This window comes from Rana temporaria, chromosome 2 (assembly GCF_905171775.1).
Source record: "Rana temporaria chromosome 2, aRanTem1.1, whole genome shotgun sequence".
Lineage (NCBI taxonomy): Eukaryota > Metazoa > Chordata > Amphibia > Anura > Ranidae > Rana > Rana temporaria.
Genome location: NC_053490.1, coordinates 116,053,551 through 116,077,093, shown reverse-complemented (window position 1 = coordinate 116,077,093; position 23,543 = coordinate 116,053,551). Strand labels below are relative to the sequence as shown.

Below are 23,543 nucleotides of genomic sequence, written 5' to 3'. Positions count from 1 at the left end.
CTTGCAGGACTTTTCATAATGTCCCACAAGCGCACCGCCCCAGTGTAAAAATCACACTTGAATGAATTCGAGGCGAGTTTTCAGGAGCTTAGCAGAGACTATTTCCAAAGCTAAAGCGCCTGAAAACCGCCCTAGTGTAAAATGGGTCTTACTATAAAAGGCATCTGTTTTGGGTTGTCACTCTTCTACACTGAAGCCGGCAATGGGATCTGATCATGTGATCAGATCAAAGTGCCCTCAGAATAAGTATAGACATCTTTCCTTTACAGGGTACTTAGTATAGAACTTGGGGTGGGAGCAGGTTTTAAAGCCAAGTTCACACTGATCCGGCTTCTGATCTGACTTTGCCCTGCGATTTCTGACTTCCATGCGACTTCAATGAATGGGATCTGACTTTGATCCGACCATACCAGGCACTTTGGGTCTGGTATGAATCTTATAGGGGAACCCCACAGCAAATTTATTTTTTCAAAATGGGGTGCCCCCCCCCTCCAAGATCATACCAGGCCCTTTGGTCTGGTATGGATTTTGAGGGGAACAAAAATATAGCGTGGGGTCCCCCCAAAGTCCATACCAGACCAAGCATGTAGCCTGTCAGGAAATGGGGGACCAGCAAGCGGCACCCCCCTCCTGGGCCATACCAGGCCACATGCCCTCAACATGGGGGGGACTGGGTGTCCCTATTTTGATGGGGACCAGAGCCTCTTCCTGACAACCCTGGGCGGTGTTTGTGGGAGTTTTTGGGCAGGGGGCTTACTAGAATCTGGAAGCGCCCCTTTAAGGGTGCCCCCAGATCTCGCCCCCCATGCGAATGATCCCCACCCATTCACCCCAAAAAAAGTGTAGTGATACATAAAACAAGAGACGGTTTTCGAAAAGTCCTTTATTACAAATGAAGAATGTTCCCTGTTGTAACTCTATGGCCCGGATTCAGAAACGATATACGTCGTATCTCTGAGTGCGGACCGTCGTATCTATGCGCCTGATTCAGAGAATCAGTTACGCATAGATTTCCCTAAGATCCGACTGGCGTAAGTGTCTTACACTGTCGTATCTTAGGCTGCATATTTACGCTGGCCGCTAGGTGGCGTATCGGAGATACGTTACGCCCACAGAAAGATGCGCTCATCTTTCTGAAACCGGGCCTATGTCTTCTTCCTCCAGTCTTCTCTCCATTATTCTCCCTCCGCTGATGACTTCTTCCTCCGCCGACACGGTCCTCCTCCTCCAACGCTGTTGTGTCAGATCCGGTGTCTGCCAGTTCCTATATAGCCATGAGGCGTAGCCATCTGGGGACGTCACCCAGATACCTCACCCCGCATGACGTTATACGGAGAACCCACCCCCTGTCACGAGGGGCGGGTATAGATCAGAGGGGGAGCCACGCAGTTTAAAAAAAAATAGTTGTGGTGTTTTCCCTCAAGATCCTTTAGAACACAAGGCACATGCCACAAGACGGATAAGTTAAAATGATGTTCCTGACTGAAGTCGTGGCCAAGTCAGACCAAAGTAGTGCAGGAAGCATTTTCAAAGTCAGACCGACACAATTCGGACCAGTTAAAACTGCTCTCATAGAGAACAATAGATTTTGACATGTCATGCAACCTGTGCTCTCAAAGTCGGAGTGCATGTCGGACCAGTGTTAACCTGGCCAAAAGCTTTGATAGTATTTGACTGGACTTCTACCTTAAGTACTGTAATTTGACTTGGTACAAGCTTCTTTCAATCACTGTACGACAGAGCTCAGACTGAAAAAAAAAATAGCAGCAAAAGCAGCTAATCAGTTTATGCTGAGATAGGAGCTCATCGTGCTGTTTCTCCTTCCCTGTTCAATCACAGGCTGGAGGAAGTTCCATGACAACCTGGGCTCAGAGAATATGAGTGCTGACTCTCATTCAACTTAAAGACCGAGGACGTCTTATGGCAGAAAATAAGTATGACATTGCTCTGGATTTAAGATGAATATTGCAGCAAAAGCTGCTTTGTTGTTTTTTTATTAGTGTTGAGCAGAATATGCCATATTCGATTTCGCGATATATCTCGAATATATATTCGAATATTCGAGATATATTCGCTAAATTCGAATATTCGTGATATTTTATCGAAATGAAATTATTGCGATTTTTCGCTATTGCGAATGCGAAAATAATTGCGATTTTTTGATAACTGCGGTAGGAGCACTCTGATTGGCTCAGAATATTCGTGATATTTTATCGAAATATCGCAACATGCGAATGCGATATTTATTGCGCAATTTCGAGAAATGCTGGAGGAGCGCTCTGATTGGCTCAGAATATTCGTGATATTTTATCGAAATATCGCAACATGCGAATGCGATATTTATTGCGCAATTTCGACAAATGCTGTAGGAGCACTCTGATTGGCTCAGAATATTCGTGATATTTTACAATACAAAATAATTGCGAATATTCGGCAAATGCGGAAGGAGCACTCTGATTGGCTCAGAATATTCTTGATATTTTACAATACAAAATAATTGCGAATATTCGGCAAATGCAGAAGGAGCACTCTGATTGGCTCAGAATATTCTTGATATTTTACAATACAAAATAATTGCGAATATTCGGCAAATGCAGAAGGAGCACTCTGATTGGCTCAGAATATTCTTGATATTTTACAATAGAAAATAAAAAGTGTTTTGCATTGGTGGTGATTCTTTACTCTATCCATCTGTCACAGCCGTTTGTCAATCAAACACCTTAAAGATTGAACACGTTCATGCTGCATGCTTTGGACTTTTTTTCACTTCACATATCAAAGACATTTTTATGAAAGATTATTTTTCTATTATTGGGACTATATTTCTTTATATATTTGTTTCACTGTATATTTCACAAGTTATTTGCGCTTGCTTATTTTATAATTTGCCCACATGTCTTGTCACTAGACATATTTTTTATTCTTGTAGAGCGACTCCATTTTCTGTCTTGTATTAATTTATGTTGTATAACATTTTTGAGTTGCTGCTGTATTCTCCCCTTTTTTAAGGTATGCGCAATTTTTTCCTTCTTACAAAAAATAATAATATCAAACATACAAATATTCATAACATACACATACACAAAGCCCCCCCCTTTTGCATCAGAGACAATCAGAGTTCTCCTACCACAGTTATCGAAAATTCGCAATTATTTTCGCATTCGCAATAGCGAAAAATCGCAATATTTTTTTTTTCAATTTGGCAACATAAAAGGATCGCCTCAGCTTAGCTACTCTGCCCAGGGTCTCTAATCATACCAGCAATGCTTTTAGACGTCGATAGGATGTGATCTGTTTTAAAAATCAAATTGAAAAAATGCGAATATTCGGAATTGCGAATATTCACCGCGAAATTCGAAATATAGCGCGATTTCTCGAATATGCTATATTCGAGCCGAATATTCGCAATGCGAATATTCGTGAGCAACACTATTTTTTATCCTGAAATGGACAACACTTTTTTTGTTTTCAGATGTACTTTTTTTACAGACATTTCCAATGTCCACTGCTGCCACTTAATAGATATTTCACTAGAAACATTTACAAAAATTAAATTAGAGCAGCAATTCTGCACTGTCATAACGTTCAGATACAAGTGGAATCTGGTGCTCTTCTGAGCTTGCCAGATTTTGTTGCTTAACATGGACCTTTGGTACCTAAAATCTAAGTGTATTTATTTTGTAGATGGGTAGTATTGATCTACATTTCACAAAATGTACTGTAAAAGGTACTGGGGTAAAGATTTTAAACATTTTGGTAAGTTTTGTTGAGTAATCTCAAAACAAGAGCATTTTGTGGTCATCTATCACGGGTTACATTGTGTTTTATACAATCTCAGAATCTGTATTCTATCTTGAAAATCTAGATAGCAAACTATCACAAGCCATGGCCACTCTTTTCAAGAGTAGCAGTCCCAGTCAGCGACCCCTTTCTATTTTAAACTGTCCAGACAGGCCAAAAAACTGCGGCATAAAATGGGTGAAGAAATGGGCCAGCTCGGTAGGGCAGATACTCTCAGGGACACCCACTGCCCTGAGGTTGTTGCGCCTATATCTATTTTCTAAGTTGTCAACTTTTTCTGCACATAAACACAGTGTTTTACATTGTGCTTATGTTTTAGAAAGGCAGTCATCCACTGTGCAAACTCTTCTCTCCATCTCTCTCTCTCTCTCTCTCTCTCTCTCTCTAGCTGCTTAGTGTGGGTGACCAGTTAATTCTTTATCGAGCGTACCTTTCATTGTAAATGCCCGGGATGAGGCAGAGCCGTGTTCATGTACAAATCAAACATTATAGTGGTACATCAGCCTAGAGATGAGAAGTACACAGTGTGCAGTAGTAAAATGTACATAGTTTTTCTGTAAAACCTACTGTCCTTTCTTACTACACACCTTGCTGGCAAGTAGTTGCAATTAACAGGGGCACTGCTATGCCCACCCCACCAGTCCAGCACACCGCTGCCACTTCACTTTCAGCAGAATGGGGCCCCTGCGAGCACTAGCGCAGACCCCATACGTCTTCACTCTCCCACACCATGTTGCCAGGCACACAAGGTCTCAGCCCTAGTACTCTAGAATGCATGAATGCACTATAATAAGGCTTACCTGTAGGTACTTGAAATACCTTCTAAACCTGCACGGTTTAGGAGATATTTGCCACATACACTTGCGCCAACATCGGCTCATGCGCACTGAAGAAAGGGCGTGCCATGATCGTTGGCTCCCACATGCATGCCACTGCAGGTCACGCCACTCCAGCCAGTCACAGAGGCAGGGTCCATGGCCCCAGAAGGAAGAGGGGTGAAGATGGACATGGCCACCAGCGAGGACGTTTGCAGGTAAGTGGCACATACTGAGATAGAATGCGATGCATATTAGCCCATTATGCATTTGCTTTGCAGTGGGAAAAAAAGGAAGTAAAACCAATCAGGGTTTACTTCCTCTTTAAGCATTTAAAAACACTTTAAATGCTTGTTTAGCCTAGAGGGATTAAGGTGAAGTACTTGCCTTATTTCTTCCTCCCACAAGTTTACTTCTTGCTGTATCACTGGTCACCTGAAGCCACTCCTTTTTGCTACTGACATCATCATGCTCAATCTGTGGGTTGAACTGGATGGACTTCTTTTTTGTCAAGCAGACTAACTATGTAACTAAGTAACAATGTAGGACCAACACATCAAGGAAGCGTCATTGAATGGAAAAGAGTGCAAGCTGCTGAGGGAAGGAGGAATGAGGCAAGTAATGCTGTTTATTCCAATCCTCCTAGACAAGAAGAACATCTGGAAGCCCACCCCTTACACTTACAACAGAAGAAAGAGGAATTAATCAATGAGTCATTCTTTAGTTCTTAATCATTGTAGATATCATGGCAGCAGTAAATTTAAATACAGTTTTATTTAACCCTTTCACTCCCCTTTTCTCCTATACATTTGATCTCCATACTGTCTCTATAGCAATCTGTATATTAACCATTCACCTCCCTCATCTTGCACATCTGCACAATAACCCCATCATCTCTATGTTCCCACTGTATGTGACCTGTACCTTAACCTTTTCACCACCTACTTGCCCTGTGTAAGACCTGTATGCGCTGGGTCTACTGCACCATTACCAAGCTTCATGTTTTCAACACCTAGATGTTCACATGTTTTACATTTCCAAAAATGTGTGGAAACATTAGATCATCTTACCCATAGGAGTAATTTTGGGGGTGTTTACACTTTCCCGGCATTCTTCTTTTTTTTTTTAGTTATTAATCACAATTAAAAGAAAGCTCTATCTATCGCAAAATAAATTATTTGACATTAATTTGGCTACAGTGTTGCCTAACTTAGTAACTGCTAGTCAAAGTATTAGACCCATTTCACACTGCCAAACTGCACCGCGGGTGCAGTACAGTGTAGAAGCGGTTTTCGTGCAGGTTGTCCACAGTTTCCCTTGGATTTCTATTATGTCCCATGTTTTTGGCACTTTTTCTGAAAGTGCACCAAAAGTCCTGCATGCTGCATCATTGGTGCACTTTTAGAAAATGCACAAAAATGCGAGATATAATATAAGTTTAAGGCAAAAAGTGGGTATCCTGTACAAAAACCAGGGGTACATTGCTCTGCATTGTAAAACTGGGGGGTTGTATTGCTCCAGGGACATCATAAGGTCTCCAGTGCTGTAAAACAAGCCAGGTGCCACCCTTGTTCCAAAGCCAAAAGAACAGAATGAAGAAAAGGACGGTGCATAAAATAATTATTTTATTGAAAATCCATTTAAGACAAGGGCGTGACATGACATGCAGCCAGCACAAAAGTTCAGCAAACGCAATTCACACAATTGCTACATTGCTCTGCACCCACGTTGTGGTTTTGGCAGTGTGGAACAGCACTGGAAACTGGCAAATAGCCTAGTAGTGAAGGGAAAATACAGGCAGGTACTCATGTGATTAATGTTCAAGCGCTTTCAAAAACAGAAATATCAGCTTTAGTTAGATTGACTTTTTAAATTATCCAGTCATAGCAAAAATTCTAAGGTGAAGTCCTAAGTGCAAACTTTTTCAGGCTAACATATGTAGCAATAGTGGTAGCAGTGATAGATGTAGGGTCTGCATCATGAAGAGGCACTAGGCTGCAATGCCTACCCACCATTAACTATATCCTCCCCCTACACCTCCTGCATATAGAATTTTCAATTATTTATTTCACGGGGGGGCGTGTCCGGATGTGATCGAGGCAGGACGTGTGCTGAGAGAGCTCCACAGTAATCCGGACAAATCATCCGTTTTTAGGAGCTTTTCTGCCCGATTTTCTTGCAGTTGCAGCCCTGATTCTGGTGGGGGAACCTCCGGTCATGCGAAAGGGGGCGGCGAAATCCGGAAATCAGACCCCGAAGTGCCAACGCCAGACCCACTCTGCACGAGGCTCTGACGCGGGCCTAGCCGCCGCCGCCATCTTGCCCATTCCTCCTTCCTCAAAGAGTGCAAGGAAGCTTGCTAAGAAGATGGCACATGTCGAGGGGATCGCACAAGACATCCGTGCGGCGGATCCTCAGCCTGTCCCTCCGGATCAGGATGCAGCCCAGGAGGCGATCACCCGTCCGATACTGGAGGCCATAACTGCCAGCAAGGGCATAGATCACCTCACCACTGAATTTACCCTGATAAGGCATGATCTGGACAAGATTAGGGGGAGGCTGACAGAGGCAGAGGAGAGGATCTCAAATGTGGAAGATGAGACACATGTGCAGGGCAATCAACTATCTGAACTACAGGAGGTGGTGAGGCTATTACAAGACCGCGCCAATGATGCCGAGGACAGACAAAGGAGGAATAATGTCCGCGTGGTGGGGCTGCCGGAGGGGGCAGAGGGCTCACAGTCCACCACTTTTGCTGAGGACTTCTTTAAACAATTGCTGAATTTGGGGGAGAGACCCCCGACATATGTGGTGGAACGGGCGCATAGGGTGCCCATGGGCAGGAGGCCTCCGGGTGAATATCCACGTCCCTTCCTGGTGAAGTTCCTGAATTACAGGGACAGGGACATGATATTATCAGCATCCAGAAGGGCTCAAGAGCCGAAATATGAGAATGCTAAAATAATGCTTTTTCCTGATTTCTCGGCGGAAACACAGAGAAGAAGGCGCTCATTTAATGATGTTAAGAGGAGGCTGCATGAGAAAAATATACAGTACAGCATGCTTTATCCCAGCAAACTGCGAGTTCAACATCAAGGCAACGTAAAGTTTTTTGATAACCCGAGAGATGCCTGCGACTGGTTGGATAGGAACCCCTGAAGTACCTCCACTGCAAGCTGAGTATTGAGATTTTTTTCTCTTGATGATCCATTTTTTATTATTGTTGAGTATATCCCTTTTTCTTATTTTTCCCTTTTCCCTTATTTGAGTCTACGGATGCTCTGGACAGCAGCACTTTGGGGCAGCACTTTTGATACGGTGGCAGAGGTAATGGTCCTGTATACTTTGTTTTCTTTCTGCACCGCTCTGCACAGCTTTTTTCTGTTACCTGTTGCTGCAGGCCTCCCATCTTTTTTTTTTGTTTTCAATGCCCTTAGTGATGGGCTTTTCGCTATATTGCTTTGCTAAGTTGAGAGATGGAACTCGGTGCTCTCCTGTGCATTCTAGCTAGGCTGTGTGCCGTATCTGGCCTATTAGCCCTGAAGCCACTAGATGGCGGTGGTGTACTGTTCTTCCTACACTTTTTCTCAGGCCCTGATTTTGTAGCTCCAAGTTGAAACCTGTCTGTGTGGAGCTCTCTGGAACTAAGGAAGACTTTTAGGTTCTACGGTTGGACAAGAGATCGTTCGGAAAAACTTCCAATAACATCTGATTTTTGGGTGTTAAATTGTTTTTGGGTTTAGAAGCTGCATACCAGACGATGGGTGTTTTTGAAGCCTTTTTGCTTCAAGGTTCATCTTTTTTTTTTTGTCTTTTTTATTTTTTGGTTCTGGTATAATGGCAGGGGGGGTGGGTTGTTGGGGTGGAAGGGAGGGGGGTTTGGTTTACACACTTGCTACTCAGTTCCCAGTCCTCTGTTAGCGGGGGCTTCATGTCAGATACTACTACTGTGTCCTGATCTAGATTTCCGGGTTTATACAAGATGCACCTGGGATATGTTTTGTACAGGGGAATATGGCTAATGTGATCAAGTTTGTGTCCTGGAATGTTCGGGGCCTGAATAGCAAATTTAAAAGGGCCTCGATGTTCCAGTACTTGAAAGTAGCTCGGCCGCATGTGGTCCTCTTGCAGGAGACTCACCTGGATGGCAACAGAATTCTGGCCTTACGTAAACACTGGATTCAAAAGTCATTTCATGCCACCTATTCCACATTTGCAAGGGGCGTGTCTATACTTATTAGCAAGGCGCTCCCCTGCAAGATCCACCAGGTGATAACTGATCCGGGGGGGGGCGATATGCGGCAGTAGTTATGGATATAGCCAATCGTAAAATTCTGCTGGTTAATGTATATGTGCCACCTCCTTTCAATGTACAACTGTTGTATGATTTATTTGTGAAACTGACCCCGAATGCACATTTGCCCCTTCTGATGATGGGGGATTTTAATGCTACACTAAGTGATCTGGACTGGTCTAATCCTGGGAGGGGGGGTTCACAGGACTTGTTGTCATGGGTCTCTATGGCTGGTTTATCGGAAATATGGAGAGCTAAACATCCCACCTCCACCTGTTACTCCCACCTCTCGCAGACACATCGCTCATCGGCTAGGATAGACCTGGCATTTGCGAACCAGGCTATGCTATCCTATGTGGGGGGGGGGGCAGATTACTTGGCAGGAGGACTATCGCATCATAACCCACTCTCCGTCTCCCTGCTCTTCCCGGCGGTTGGGGGGGGCAGGAGTTGGAGACTGTCTCCGGGCTGGTTACAGGAGGAGCAGGTTTCTAATCACCTATTTGAAGCAGTTGACAATTATTGGACCCTGAACGTGGACTCGGCTGATCCACTAGTGGTTTGGGATGCATTTAAGGCAGTGATACGGGGGGAATCTATTACGGCTATTAAGAGAGTCAGGGTGGATCAGAATGCGAACATTCAGGAACTCCAGGATAGAGAGAGGGACTGTGCGTCTGTGCATGCTACAGACCGGACTGATACTACTTATTCTGCCTTGTTGGAGGCGTAGACTTTCGATGCACTTTAACGACCTTGCACATACAGAGGCGAAACATAGAGCAAATTCACTGTTTTCTGAAGGGGACAAGAATGGGAAACTTTTGGCTAGGTTGGTGGCGGACCAAAATCACATAGAACACATTTCGGTAGTGAGGGGGCGTAGTGGTGATCTGGTCGGGGACCCGACGGAGGTTTTAGCTGAGTTCCAGGCATTTTTTCAGCCCTATATGCCCCGATACCGCCCTATGACAACGCGGCCCTGACTGCTCTGCTGGGGGGTCTACCCCTTCCCAAATTGTCAGAGGAAGACAGTATGGCTCTAGATGCTAAAATTACAAACAAGGAGGTGGTGTCGGCGATTTTTGCCTTCCCACCTTGTAAGGCGCCGGGTCCGGATGGCTTTCCGGCAGACTTTTACAAGTCCTATGTTGACCAATTGGCCCCCAGGCTTACGGCATTATTTGAGTGCTGTCTGCAGAAAAAAGTGCTCCCAGCCTCCATGCTTGATGCCTATATTATTCTCTTGCTCAAGCCAGGTAAGGATCCGCTAGAATGCTCGTCATATAGACCCATAGCCTTACTCAACATGGACCTTAAGATTCTGACGAAAGTCTTAGCGAGGAGACTGGCGTTAGTTATTTCATCCCTGGTGGATGTAGATCAGACGGGTTTTATGCCAGGTAAATCCACAGATACTAACTTGAGAAGACTCTTTACGCATTTACAGCTCCCTAATATTGATTCGGCCTGCAGGGTAATAGTCTCTATTGATATAGAAAAGGCCTTTGACTCAGTGGACTGGAATTTTATGCATACAGTTCTGGAGTCCATGGGTTTTGGTCACTCTTTCAGACAGTGGATTGCGCTATTGTACAGTACACCTAGGACAGCCATTCGTATGGGGGGGGTCTACTTCTGAGTATTTTTCGATTGGGAGGGGCACTAGGCAAGGGTGCCCCTTATCACCCTTTTTATTTGCCCTTATGATGGAGCCTCTTGCAGTGGCGCTGAGGGCGTCGGAGGGCGTAAAAGCAATTCGGGTGGGTAGTATAAATGAAGGTCTGGCTTTATACGCGGACGACCTCCTGTTATTTTTAAGGGACCCGGGGGAGTCGTTGGTCACTGCTTTGGATATCATGAACACCTTTACTACATACTCAGGGCTGAAAGTTAATTGGGGCAAATCGTCCATTCTACCTTTGGATAAGGGGGCCAGTGAAAAGGCGAATCCCGACTTACCACTTAAATGGGTTACACAGATAACTTATCTGGGAGTGAAGGTAACGGCAAGTGTGATGGATTACATGTCTCTTAACCTACTACCCCTTTTGACATTCTTTAAACAGAAAGCACAGACTTGGCAGAAACTTCCCCTATCTCTGATTGGCAGGGTTAATCTCCTAAAGATGAAAATTCTCCCGGTTATTTTATATTTTCTATTTTCTGAGGAATGCTCCGGTCTGGATACCAAAGTCTTTCTTCCGGAAACTAGATAGTATTACCAGTACATTTCTCTGGGCACCCAAGACACCTAGGGTGGGGTTAAAGGTTTTGCAGGAGCCGTGGGGTCAAGGAGGGCTGGCATTGCCCGACTGGCGCAAGTATTACTTGGCGGGGCAGTTAGTTTTTGTACATAGATGGTTGATTTCAGACGCGGGCGATTCGGCTACCATACTCGAAGCAGCCCATCTGGGCTCTTATGAGTCCCTTCGGTTGGCGATACATCGGTGTACGGGTAAGGACCTCCCACTGACAGACTCTATGAAGGCCACTGTTAAGGCGTGGGTGGAGGTGGAGAAACTGGCTTGTCCTAGTTACACAGGGGTTTCTCCTTCGACTCCCCTGTGGATGAATTCGAAGCTCCAACATTTTTATAACTTTGATGACGCTGCTGGCTGGGCGGTTAAGGGGGTTAAGTTGCTTAAGGACATTACACGTGATGGGGTACTTTTAACGTTTGACCAGTTGAAGGCCAAACACGACCTTCCTAATTCACAATTTTTCCGGTATCTGAGACTGAGGCACCCATTCCAGACGCAGTTTGAGACGCAGACAGTTGCATCCTTTCCTTCTCGATTAGAGGACCTCCTAATGACAGAAGACTTACCCAAAACTCTGTCAGTGACGTATAAAGAATTGTTCAAAATCAGTCCTAAGGCCTTGATAAAATGCAGAGAGTGGTGGGCGGCCGAGGTCCCTGGCATACAAGGGGAGGAGTGGGATGACATGTGGGATCGCCCATTTAAATATCTGGTGGCGGCTAGGGATCGGCTAATTCAGTTTAAATTCCTGCATAGGATCTACTATACCCCGGCTAGGCTGGCATCGATTTATCCGTCGGTGCCCCCTAAATGTTGGAGGTGTACTTTTTCGCCAGCAGACGCACATCATAAGTTTTGGGACTGCCCTCAGATTCAGCAGTTTTGGACTGGGGTCACGTCCTATATAGCGGGAGTACTGGGGGTACCTGTACCTAGGGAAATCAGTGTATGTTTGCTGGGCTTGGTGGAGGAGGTGGTCCCGTCCAGGGCGCATAGGACGTTACTCAGCATTCTCCTGTTCTATGGGAAGAAATCTATTTTGCTCAAGTGGAGGAGCCCGGGGGCCCCAGAGATAACATTCTGGAAAGGGCTGGTGAATGCTATGCTCCCATATTACAAGGCAACATACTTATCTCGGGGGTGTGTGGGAAAATTTGAAAAAGTATGGAGGGCCTGGTATGAATCTGATCAGACGGTTGGGTAGTGAGGAATGGTAAATAATTTCTGAATTCTCCTATATTATGTATTTGCATTCATTTATTTCAGGTGCATCGGGACTGGGATCTGGGACGGTCATTAAGCGAGGTGGAGATCCTTCTTTAAGGGAGCCCCGCGCTAGGTTTTTCACAGGGGGATGGGAACTGAGTAGAGGGGGAGGGAGGGTGGGCGTTCTGTTGGTTATTGCCATCTGCGATGGCTTTGTTTTTCATGTACATGGTCATGTTGACCAATGGTATACTTGGTGCTGTACCAAGGAATGTGTGTTTTTGCTATGCCAAAAATTTTCAATAAACAGAAATTTTCAAAAAAAAAATTATTTTACAGCATGGGTGCCCATCCATTAAAGTTACGATTCACCCAATGGTCAATATTTGGAGCTTATAAATTTTTTTTTTTTTTTTTTTACAAACTTGGCAAAAATTTATAAGCTCCACTGGTCTAGCAGGGCCCGGAGTCGAAGTTAGAATTCCCATCCAAACATTATACTTTGTTACTAACAGGATGCCGATTTCCTTTTGGAACCAGAAAGGTATTAGGTATCTGGACGACTTTTATTCGAATGGATACATCAAGACCTTTTCTTCTATCCAATCGGAATATGACCTCCCTCACACCAACGAGTTTCAATATACTCAATTAATGCATTGTCTATATAAACTTGGCAATATTTCCAAACAAGTTAATGCTTCAGCTTGGACCTATTTTTCTTCGCCAATACGACAAAATAAGGGCATTTCTTTATTTTATCAATTAATGCAACAAAAACGAGTTTTTAATAAATCTGCCTCCCATCTTCTTTGGGAAAAAGATCTTAAATGCTCTTTCACGAATGACCAATGGCGCTTGGCCTGTAAGGCCAATCAATCTGCCACTCGTTGCACCTCCTTGTGGGAGTTATCTATCAAAATCACTTTGCGTTGGTACCTTACTCCGGTAATAGTGTCTAAATTTGACCCCCAAACCCCTGCAGCTTGTTGGAGACGTTGCCCAACTTCAGTCAGAGGAGACATATTCCATATATTATGGAGTTGTCCAAAGCTCACAGTCTATTGGGCAGGAATCTTCAATATAATATCTGACCTGACTCAAACACGAGTGGCTCCTGATCCAGCATTGGCTATTTTATCATTAGGAATAGACAGGTTTTCATTTAATCTTCGTAGAACGATAACCCATCTACTCTTGGCAGCTAGATTGTCGATTACAAGAAAGTGGAAAGATCCCGATCCGCCTTCCCCTGATGACGCTATTGACCTCTTGGATTTACATAATTCCTATGAAAGGATTTTAGCGTCATCCTTGGGCTCTCTTCATAAATACTCAATCCAATGGGACCTCTGGAACGTCTGGTTCAAAAACAGGACATAATTCTGTTTACCTTATTTCCTCCGACACGTTGTTTACTATTCAGATAGGAAATATGAGAGGAGATAGCTCTCGAACACTATGATTCCCATATGGGGTGTTCGGGAAAGCTAGTTCCTTTATTTTATTTGTTTGCTAATGTATTTCTTTCTTTTTCCTTTGATATTGTGATTTGATCTCTTATTGACTTGATATTATTGAGAAAATATTCTACAGAAAATACTCTACATTTTTTCTTATGATGATTGGTAGTATTATATTGCTTAGCCAACACATATCTGTATGTTAGATAATGAGTATTACTTTGTCTCCTACTGTTACGATGCATTGTGTACTATATGCTATTGTAATGCATTATTTTGTTTGATTGAAAAATATCAATAAAAAATATTGAAATAAAAAAAAAAATATTTGATGCTAGCTTTGCCCTGGGGATCCAACTCTGATTTAGGAATTTCCCAACTATTAAATGATAACGGTAGTTTTACCATGCTCTGCCATGGGGGTTCCAAAGGTTAGCTCTTATTTGAGAATGTTCTCATACTTCCCAGCCATTAAAGAATAGCTGTACTTTTGAAACACAGTAGATATTCTAATACAGTATATCCTGTTACAATTCCATCCTCTTTATTGTATGATGCTGGCTGTACCCTGGAGGTCCAGCTGTAACTTTGATATATATATATCATGAGATATCAAGAAACATTGCAAATATAATCTCTTACCTCTGTCTTTTCTCTTCTCATGCTCCTAATGCTGTCATCACAGGTCCAAGAGCACTCGTTCTTGGCAATGGAAGTGCTGATAGTTTTAAGTGTGGTACTCTTAGCACTAAACACAAGAGAAAAAAATCGAAATCTCGCCTAAAAGTAATGACATTTATCTACAGTCAAAACCTTTTGAAGAAGGCTGATGGCTAGTACACACAATAGTTTTTTCCGTTGGATAAAAAAACAACGGTTTTCCAGCCAGAATTCCTCTCAGCCTGCCTTGCATACACACGCTCAGACAAAAGTCTGCCCGTCCAAAGCGCGGTGACGTACAACACGTACAACGGCACTATAAAGGGGAAGTTCCATTCCAACGGCGCCACCCTTTGGGCTGCTTTTGCTGATTTTGTGTTAGTAAAAGTTTGGTGAGAGACGATTCGCGCTTTTCAGTCTTCGTGCTTTTCAGTCTGTTACAGCGTGACGAATGTGATATCTCCATTACGAACGCTAGTTTTACCAGAAAGAGCGCTCCCGTCTCATACTTGATTCTGAGCATGCATGTTTTTTTGCCCGTCGGAAAACCATACAGACAAACAGTTTTCCAGACAGTATTTTTTCCTGATGGGAAAAAAGAGATCCTGCCATCTTTTTTTTCGTCCGGCAGTTTTCCCATCTGGAAAACTGCAACTGAGCATACACACGGCCGGGATTCCCGACGAAAAGCTCTCATAGCAGTTTTCCAGTTGGAAAAAACGGTTGTGTGTACAAGGCATAAGAGGTCCTCCTCTCTGTCCAAAAAATAATAGCAAAGTGACGAGAAATCCAAAATGTTATGGTGTAAAATCATCCAAGTCTTGCTTGCTCTGGGACTGGTAATAAAGGGAAATCTCCAAAGAGAGAGCTCTTAGCTCCTCCACAGCCAGCATACTTTCAACAAACTGGGGTAGTGGTGAAGTTACTGCCCTGGTAACATGACAGTGCTCAGGACTAGTGATTGGCTGCTAGACACTGACACTGTCCCAGGGGATAAGGTTACAGGCTTCCCCATGCCTAGAATTTCTAGGCATTATCCCCAACTGCTGGAATGAGAAACTGAGGGAGCACAGGCAAGGTCAATACATTGGGCTCAGAGAAGCTGCATGGGCAAGTGTTTCTTTAAAGTGTGTAGAACCCTCCTAGCTAGGTTGCTATAATTGAAGCAAATTTTGTTTTTAGTTACCCAGCAGCAGAGCTGGGAGCATTGTTCAATTGCTTTTGACTCTTCTGGGTTCTGCTGGCTGCAGGCTCTGCTGCTTTCCCCTGGAGTCTGGTAGGTTCCAGAATGTTCATGCAACCTCAGCCAACCCCTGGCAGGAAGAGTGACTTCAAATAAAGTTGCTTAGGCCTGGGTCTGATGGACTTTGAAGACTTTCAGAGCCAGGGCCTGGCATCTCATACAGACTGTTGTTGCATAAGTTTCTTAGGTAGGGAACTGCTTCTGTGTGCTGTAGTTAGAGTAGTTAGGGTTGGTTAGTTAGTTAGTTAGTTAGTTAGTTAGTTAGTGTGCCTTTCTCTCTGTTTCATTCAGGGTCCTGGATTGATGGCGAGTCAAGAACCTTCTGCCCATTAAGTTACTAAATAGTCTAGCGACAGGGTTTGGGTTTCCAGTTATGGACTCTGGGAGGGCTGCTAAACTAGTATAGTAGGTGTGTAGCTGTGTAGGGGGTTGCTGCCTTTGAGGGTCACCTTCATGGAGGTGATGCTCTAGGGGCTAGATTTAAAGTTTTGCGTTCTACTAACCTGATTGCTTTGCAGGTGTTGAGCAGATGTCACTTCGGAGGGAGTGTTCTCCCTGGCCATGTTCTTTGTATATTCTAACCCCCCCTTCTGTTGTAGTTAGGAGTAGGGTGTTAGCTCCTGATAGGATTGTATATACTGATATTTGTTGATGTTATATTGGAGTTTTGACGCCTTACGGCCACCTATTTGGTCAGGTGCCAGTCTCCCCTCCCACTTGTAAATATGTTATTTATTTCTTTAAAGTAAATTTTTATCAAAAAGGTTGTTATGTGGAATGCTGCGTAGAAATTGTTGACATTGTTATTTTCCTTGATCCCTTCCCTTTGTTGCCACGGTATACTCCACTCTTAGGAACAAGACCTTTTTATTGGATGGCCCATGAGGACAGGGACTATTTTTTTGGGCGGGGGCTGTATTGCCGGGTACAGACGAGCAAACATGTACGATGAAACCGGTCCGTCGGACCGTTTTCACCGTACATGTCTGCCCGGGGATTTCTGTATGGTGGCTGTACTCACCATCATACAGAAATCCGCACGTAAACAATACGCGGGGCGTGTCCGCGCCGTCGCCGCGACGATGACGCGGCGACGTGGGCGGCCCTGCCAGTTCAATGCTTCCACGCATGCGTCGAAGTCATTCGAAGCATGCGAGGGATGGCGGGCGCTCGGACATGTACGGTAGGTCTGTACAGACGACCGAACATGTCCGAGCGGGCAGGATTTCAGAGGGCTGTTTTAAAACAAGAAATATTTGCCCGCTGGAAAAAGGCCCGGCGGGCAAATGTATGCTGGAATCCTGTCCGCTCGGGCCTACACACGACCGAACATGTCTGCTGAAACTGGTCCGCGGACCAGTTTCAGCAGACATGTTCGGTCGTGTGTACGGCCCATTTGTAGCACCCTCCTGGCTAAGTTGGTATAGTTAAGGCAAATTTAGTTTGCTGCAGAGGAGCCATGCTCAGTTACTGTTGGCTGTTCTGAATTCTGGTGGCTGCAGGTCCTGCTGCTTTTCCCTGGATTCTGGTAGGTTTCAGAATTTAGTGGGAGGAGGAGGCAAACCCTCACCTGCATATTTATGCAGCCTCAGCCAATCCCTGGCAGAAAATGGGGGCCTGGAACAGCAGGGTCCTTATTCCAATGGGAGAAAAACCCAGCCTGAGGGGTTTGGCTGGTTGGCTCTGAGGAAGAGGCCAGCCATGGAAACGTGTTAGCCTGTTGGATTTCCATTTCTCCCATTATGTGATGAGATGCTGTGGATTTGAAGTTACTGTTTTAACATGATAAGCTCTGATGCTGTTAGCCTGTTGGTTTGTGAGTTATAATACTTACCACAATTAGAAGATTATTAATAAAAGATATGTTTTGAGGATAAAGCACTAAATCAGTGTGCCCTCAGTTTTGTTTTATGGTTTTAGTGTATCCAGACTCCCCTAGTCTTAAGAGGGCAGCAAGGTGAAGCATATCCGTTAAAGCTAGGACGAAAATATAGGCACCTGGGAACCACTCTCACATGCAGGAGATTGTGTGTTTGCTATGAGGGCTGAGGCCCTCTGGACTGTTAGCTGCAGAATAGAAGAAATCCATTTGGGTCCTAGCTGAAGCTGGAGTTTAGAGACCCACATCCAGAGCCTCTGAAGCAGCACAGGAAGTCTACAGAAGATCTGGCTTAGAGGAATCCAGTACAGAGGCTGGCTGGTATTACAAGAAAGCATTACAGTACCCAGGGCACAGTGAGTACTTGCCTTAAAGATCCTAGAGACAGTCCTTGTCACCTTTAGGAGAGCTCAGGTTATATCTTCGGAAAGGGGTTCCCTGAGTTGTAGTTCGCCGATTACTCAATACAAGGGGGTATTGCACCCTGAAAAATCAGAAAAGTTAGAATTGTCCTCTATTCTGTTTCTGTTAGTTTGAAGTATCCCAAGGCTCACCCACACCCTACCTAAACCAGCAAATAAAGTACAAAAAGACATGCATGGACTATTTCCTGAGTTGAGTGACTGTAAACTACAGTGTGCCTGACTGCCATGTGCCTTACAGGGATCGGAACTGGGGATATTACAGCTTAATTTTGGGTATGTGCTACAGGTAAAGAAACTCTGCAACCCGATGAGTAAACACTTTTGGCTGGGAAACTTGGTCAGCATTTGACTGAGACCCAGTTGTTGTGTTATGCTTTGATTTAAATAAAAAATAAAAACACATCTAATTCAGTGGTGGCCCATCCACCACTGCACCATGGATTCCAAAGGGTTATTATTTATTTATTTTTTTAGCACGTGATTAGAGCCGAAGGCTGAGCACTGCTCTCCGAACCCACCCAGTTGTGTGAGAATAGCGAATAAGGAAGGGGGTCATAAGACCCGTTTCTTGATTGGCCAAAAGGAGAAGCAATGTTATTGGCCAAGGGGAGGAGGAGGAGGGAGGAGACACATGGCCAGTGGAGAAGCAGGGAAGACCAACGGACCCAACATCCGGCTCAGCCATCAAGCACTCCCTGGCTTGAGATGGGGAGATCGGAGTCTGGTAGGACAGAGGTAAAGAGGCCACTCGTCTCCCGTGGTGGCGGGGTGTTCCCCCGTTAATGTCTGTCTCCTGCCGAGGGGGAAGGCGAGTGCCAATGGCTTACTGCCCCAGATTTATCAATCACCAGCTGCCACTAATTTCAGCAAGATATTCCCAGAGCCTATTTTTTAGTCTCTCTGGTACATGGCTTTGGGAAAGCTAAGGATGCTGGCAGCAGTGCTGTGTGGCTGGGGCACGACTTTCCTGGTGGCAGCAGATTATATATTTGTTTAGTTTTAGTAGGATAAACATATAAAAAGTGCAGGGCTATAAAAACATACTCACATAACACAATGAATATACTGTATACACAGACATAAAATATCAAGTAAAAATCCATAAAATTAAAATGTATAAATAGTTAACGCGTGAATGTCAAATCTATCATGCACCCTTGCTGTATCGTTTTTCATGATGGTATTACTAATCCAAATCTGTAAAGTCTTACAGACGTTATCAAAGGTGTCCTAACAATATAAAAGTTTCATGTACTATATATCGTTGTGAACCCCCTCCACGTGGCACTCCAAGAAACCCAAATGTAACCCAAGCTGCGCCCACACTGCATGGGTTAACTGAGTGTTTCTGTCTAGGGGATTTGGTTAAGGAGCTTTGCTTAACAAAGCTTTCTCTGATTGGCTGGGACAGAGATTGTGATGTCATCTGCTTGCATTTCCACCTAAGCCAATCAGAGGAAGCTTTGTATTAATTTATAGAATAAAAAAGCCCACTGTGAACCGCTGAGCAGAACTCAGCCACAATTGATTTTGTATTGGGAGCCGGACAGAACTTCTGCCGGAACACAATGCTGTGTGCGCTATGTAGCTGATGCTACATACAGTGCTCACCCCTGCTGCATCTGTAAAGTAAATAGTTTAGACCAGCTTGCTCCAACCAATCTATTTAAAGTTCACTAAAACCTAGAGATCAGCTTTAAAGTAGAACTAAAACTTAAAAAAAAAATTCACATTGCAGGGAGTGTTGTAACCCTGTCAGATATTTTTTATTTTTTTGCCATCTGTGTCCTATTGGGGAAATTTTCCTTCACTTCATGTTTCATAGCTAAAACAGGAAGTGAAGGGAAAACCCTCCAAGGTGAAGGAATCCCTGGTTGTCACTAGAACTAATGTCCCCATTGGAGGATTTCCCCTCTATCCCAGCTTTAGTGACAATCCTAAATTAGGGATTTTTTTTTTCACTTTCACTGCCATTAATGCCTAAACTACTAGCAACAAAAGTGAGTACACCCCTAAGTGAAAATGTCCAAATTGGGCCCATTTAGCCATTTTCCCTGGTTTTCAGGTGTGTTAAATGTGGTGTCCTCACATTCACTCTATCATACTGGTCACTGGAAGTTCAACATGGCACCTCATGGCAAAGAACTCTCTGAGGATCTGAAAAAAATGTGAATTGTTGCTCTACATAAAGATGGCCTAGGCTATAAGAAGATTGCCAAGACCCTGAAACTGATCTGCAGCGTGGTGACCAAGACCATACAGCGGTGAGTGCAGGTGCTCAGCGTCATATCCAGAGGTTGTTTTGGGGAAATAGACGCATGAGTGCTGCCAGCATTTTCTGCAGAGGTTGAAGGGGTGGGGGGGTCAGCCTGTCAGTGCTCAGACCATATGCAGCGCACTGCATCAAATTGGTCTGCATGGCTGTCATCCCAGAAGGAAACCTCTTCTAAAGATGATGCACAAGAAAGCCCGACAACAGTTTGCTGAAGATAAACAGACTAAGCACATGGATTACTGGAACCATGTCCTGTGGTCTGATGAGACCAAGATAAACATATTTGGTTCAGATGGTGTCAAGCGTGTGTGGCGGAAACCAGATGAGGTGTACAAAGACAAGTGTGTCTTGACTACAGTCAAACATGGTGGTCAGAGTGTCATCGACTGGGGCTTCATGATTGCTGCCAGCGCTGGGGAGCTACAGTTCATTGAGGAAACCATGAATGCCAACATGTACTGTGACATACTGAAGCAGAGCATGATCCCCTCCCTTCGGAGAGTGGGCCGCAGGGCAGTATTCCAACATGATAATGACCCCAAACACACATCCAAAACATCCCTGCCTTGCTAAAGAAGCTGAGGGTAAAGGTGATGGACTGGCCAAGCATGTCTCCAGATCTAAAACCTATTGAGCATCTGTGGGGCATCATCATGTGGAAGATGGAGGGTAAGGTCTCTAACATCCACCGGCAACCTGTGAAGCTCTGGTGAACTCCATGCCCAAGATGAACAACAAGATATGTGACCGTCCCCGGCTCCTCCTGTTGCCCACAGATTGTTCCCTATTGGGGTGGGCAATACCTGCTCGGTTTCTTGACCTAGTGGACCACTGGATTGTCACTCTGGGCTGGGATGCCTGGTAACACCTCAACGACATACTCAGACTATGCTATTCCATCTCTTGAGACTGTTTGTTACTGTATGATTGCTTTTGTGCTCTCCTGTTTTTACTATGTTGCACCAGGATCACAACGGTTGGATCTTTTATGTACCTGCTCTTTTGCTATGTATGGCTGGTTGCACCCAGTCCAAGTAATGTTTATCACTCTGTATCTGTTAAACATCTAATAAAATTGTTTAAAAAAAAAAAAACTCCATGCCCAAGAGGGTTAAGGCAGCGCTGGAAAATAATGGTGGCCACACAAAATATTGACACGTTGGGCCCAATTTGGACATTTTCACTTAGGGTAGTACTCACTTTTGTTGCCAGCAGTTTAGACATTAATGGCTGTGTGTTGAGTTATTTTGAGGGGACAGCAAATTTACACTGTTATACAAGCTGTACACTCACTACTTTACATTGTAGCAAAGTGTCTTTTCTTCAGTGTTCTCACATGAAAAGATATAATAAAATATTTACAAAAATGTGAGGGGTGTACTCACTTTTGTGAGATACTGTATGTCCTGCATTTTTTTTATTTTTATTTTTGTGGTTTTTAAGCATCTAGGCCCGGACTCTCGTACGAATTACGCCGGCGTATCTCCAGATACGCCGTCGTAACTCTGAGTCCGAGCCGTCGTATCTATGCGCCTGATTCTTAGAATCAGTTACGCATAGATTTGTATTAGATCTGACCGGCGTAAGTCTCTTACGCCGTCGTATCTTAACTGCATATTTACGCTGGCCGCTAGGGGCGTGTGCGCTGATTTACGCCTAGAAATATGTAAATCAGCTAGATACGCTAATTCACGAAAGTACGCCCGGCCGACGCAGTACAGATACGTTGTTTACGTTAGTCTTTTCCCGGCGTAAAGTTACCCCTGCTATATGAGGCGTACATGAGGCGTACCAATGTTAAGTATGGACGTCTTTCCCGCGTCAAATTTTGAAAATTTTACGTCGTTTGCGCAAGTCGTCCGCGAATAGGGCTGGGCATCATTTACGTTCACGCCGAAAGCATTGGCTTCTTGCGGGTTAATTTGGAGCATGCGCACTGGGATACTTTCACGGACGGCGAATTCGCCGTTCGTAAAAAGCGTCATTTACGTGGGGTCACAGTAAATTTACATAACACACGCCCACATCTACCACATTTGAATTAGGCGGGCTTACGCCGGCCTATTTACGCTACGCCGCCGCAACTTTGGTTTGAGAATACGGCACTTGCCTGTCAAAGTTGCAGAGGCGTAACGTAAATAGGATACGTTACGCCCGCACAAAGATACGCGGTTCTACGTGAATCCTCTGTGAATAATACAGAACAGGATGTTTGCAATATGTCAGGACAGCATTTCTATATTCAAATAAATATAATGTCACCTCTCATTTCTAGGGTGGAGCTTTCTACTTCATTGAACATGTGGCCTCAACAGACGAGTCCAGCTGGACAAGTTTTTTCCAGAAGGTCCTGAATCCAACCTGGAAGCTGATTTTTGATGGTTGCAGCATACGAAAGATTACATGGAAGGACCTTGAAGATGCCAAATTCTCAGAGCTCAACCTGCGCCATATATATGCTCCTACAGCTATGAAACTTATTAACCCTCATATTATTGGATATGCTGTCAAATAAATTCATATAATGGGCATTTTTAAAAGAGTGTTTGGCAGGTTCCCTTATTTGTAAAACCAATCCACATGGATAAATGTGTGTAGACGTATTTTAATTGCGTTGCAGTCCTGATTGAAGTCAGGTAAGAGCTATGTATATTGTTCTGCATTCAGAAGGGATATGCCGCAACTAGGTTAAAATAATACTTCTTCAGTCCCTTTTGCATTATTACCTTGCAGAAATACATGCACCACCATACATGTTTTTAGGAAGACTTTCACTTGTTTTAGCTTGCTGTGGTATGTTTTAATGTGCATTTAGACTGATTTTTGCTTGTGTATTAATATATCAAATTAAATAAAAAGATAACGAGGGGAAGGCATAGAAGCCCTGGTAGATTTTCGCTATGTTCTGGTTCCCCATTGGGAAGATGTTCTGTCCCATCCTAATGGGACAGAAAGTGAATCTCTCCAATGGGGGCACAAACCGCAACATACTATGGGCTAGATTCACGTAGCCTTTACGTCGACGTATCTATTGATACGCCGCGTAAGTTAGAAGATGCGCCGTCGTATCTATGCGTGCTATTCTGGGAGCTAGATACGCCTGAATTTCATAAGTGTTAGTACGCCATCGTATCTAGGGTACATATTTACACTGGCCGCTAGGGGCGTTTCCGTAGATTTACGCATAGAATATGTAAATTACCTAGATACGCCGATTC

The 23,543-nt window shown here is 44.2% G+C and overlaps 1 protein-coding gene across 2 annotated transcripts in view; it reads left to right on the top strand.

Moving 5' to 3' along the window:
- LOC120929407 (methyltransferase-like protein 7A) overlaps nt 1–23,543 on the top strand; it is a 69,458-nt gene that overhangs the window by 23,840 nt on the left and 22,075 nt on the right. The window contains exon 2 of one of the 2 annotated variants that reach the window (XM_040340815.1): nt 22,601–22,867. The exons of the other annotated variant lie outside the window; for it this stretch is intronic. Coding sequence (XP_040196749.1) covers nt 22,601–22,840 — 240 coding nt within the window. The 3' untranslated portion in view covers nt 22,841–22,867. Of the gene's footprint in view, nt 1–22,600; nt 22,868–23,543 lie in introns of those variants that run through there. 2 annotated transcript variants of the gene reach the window in all.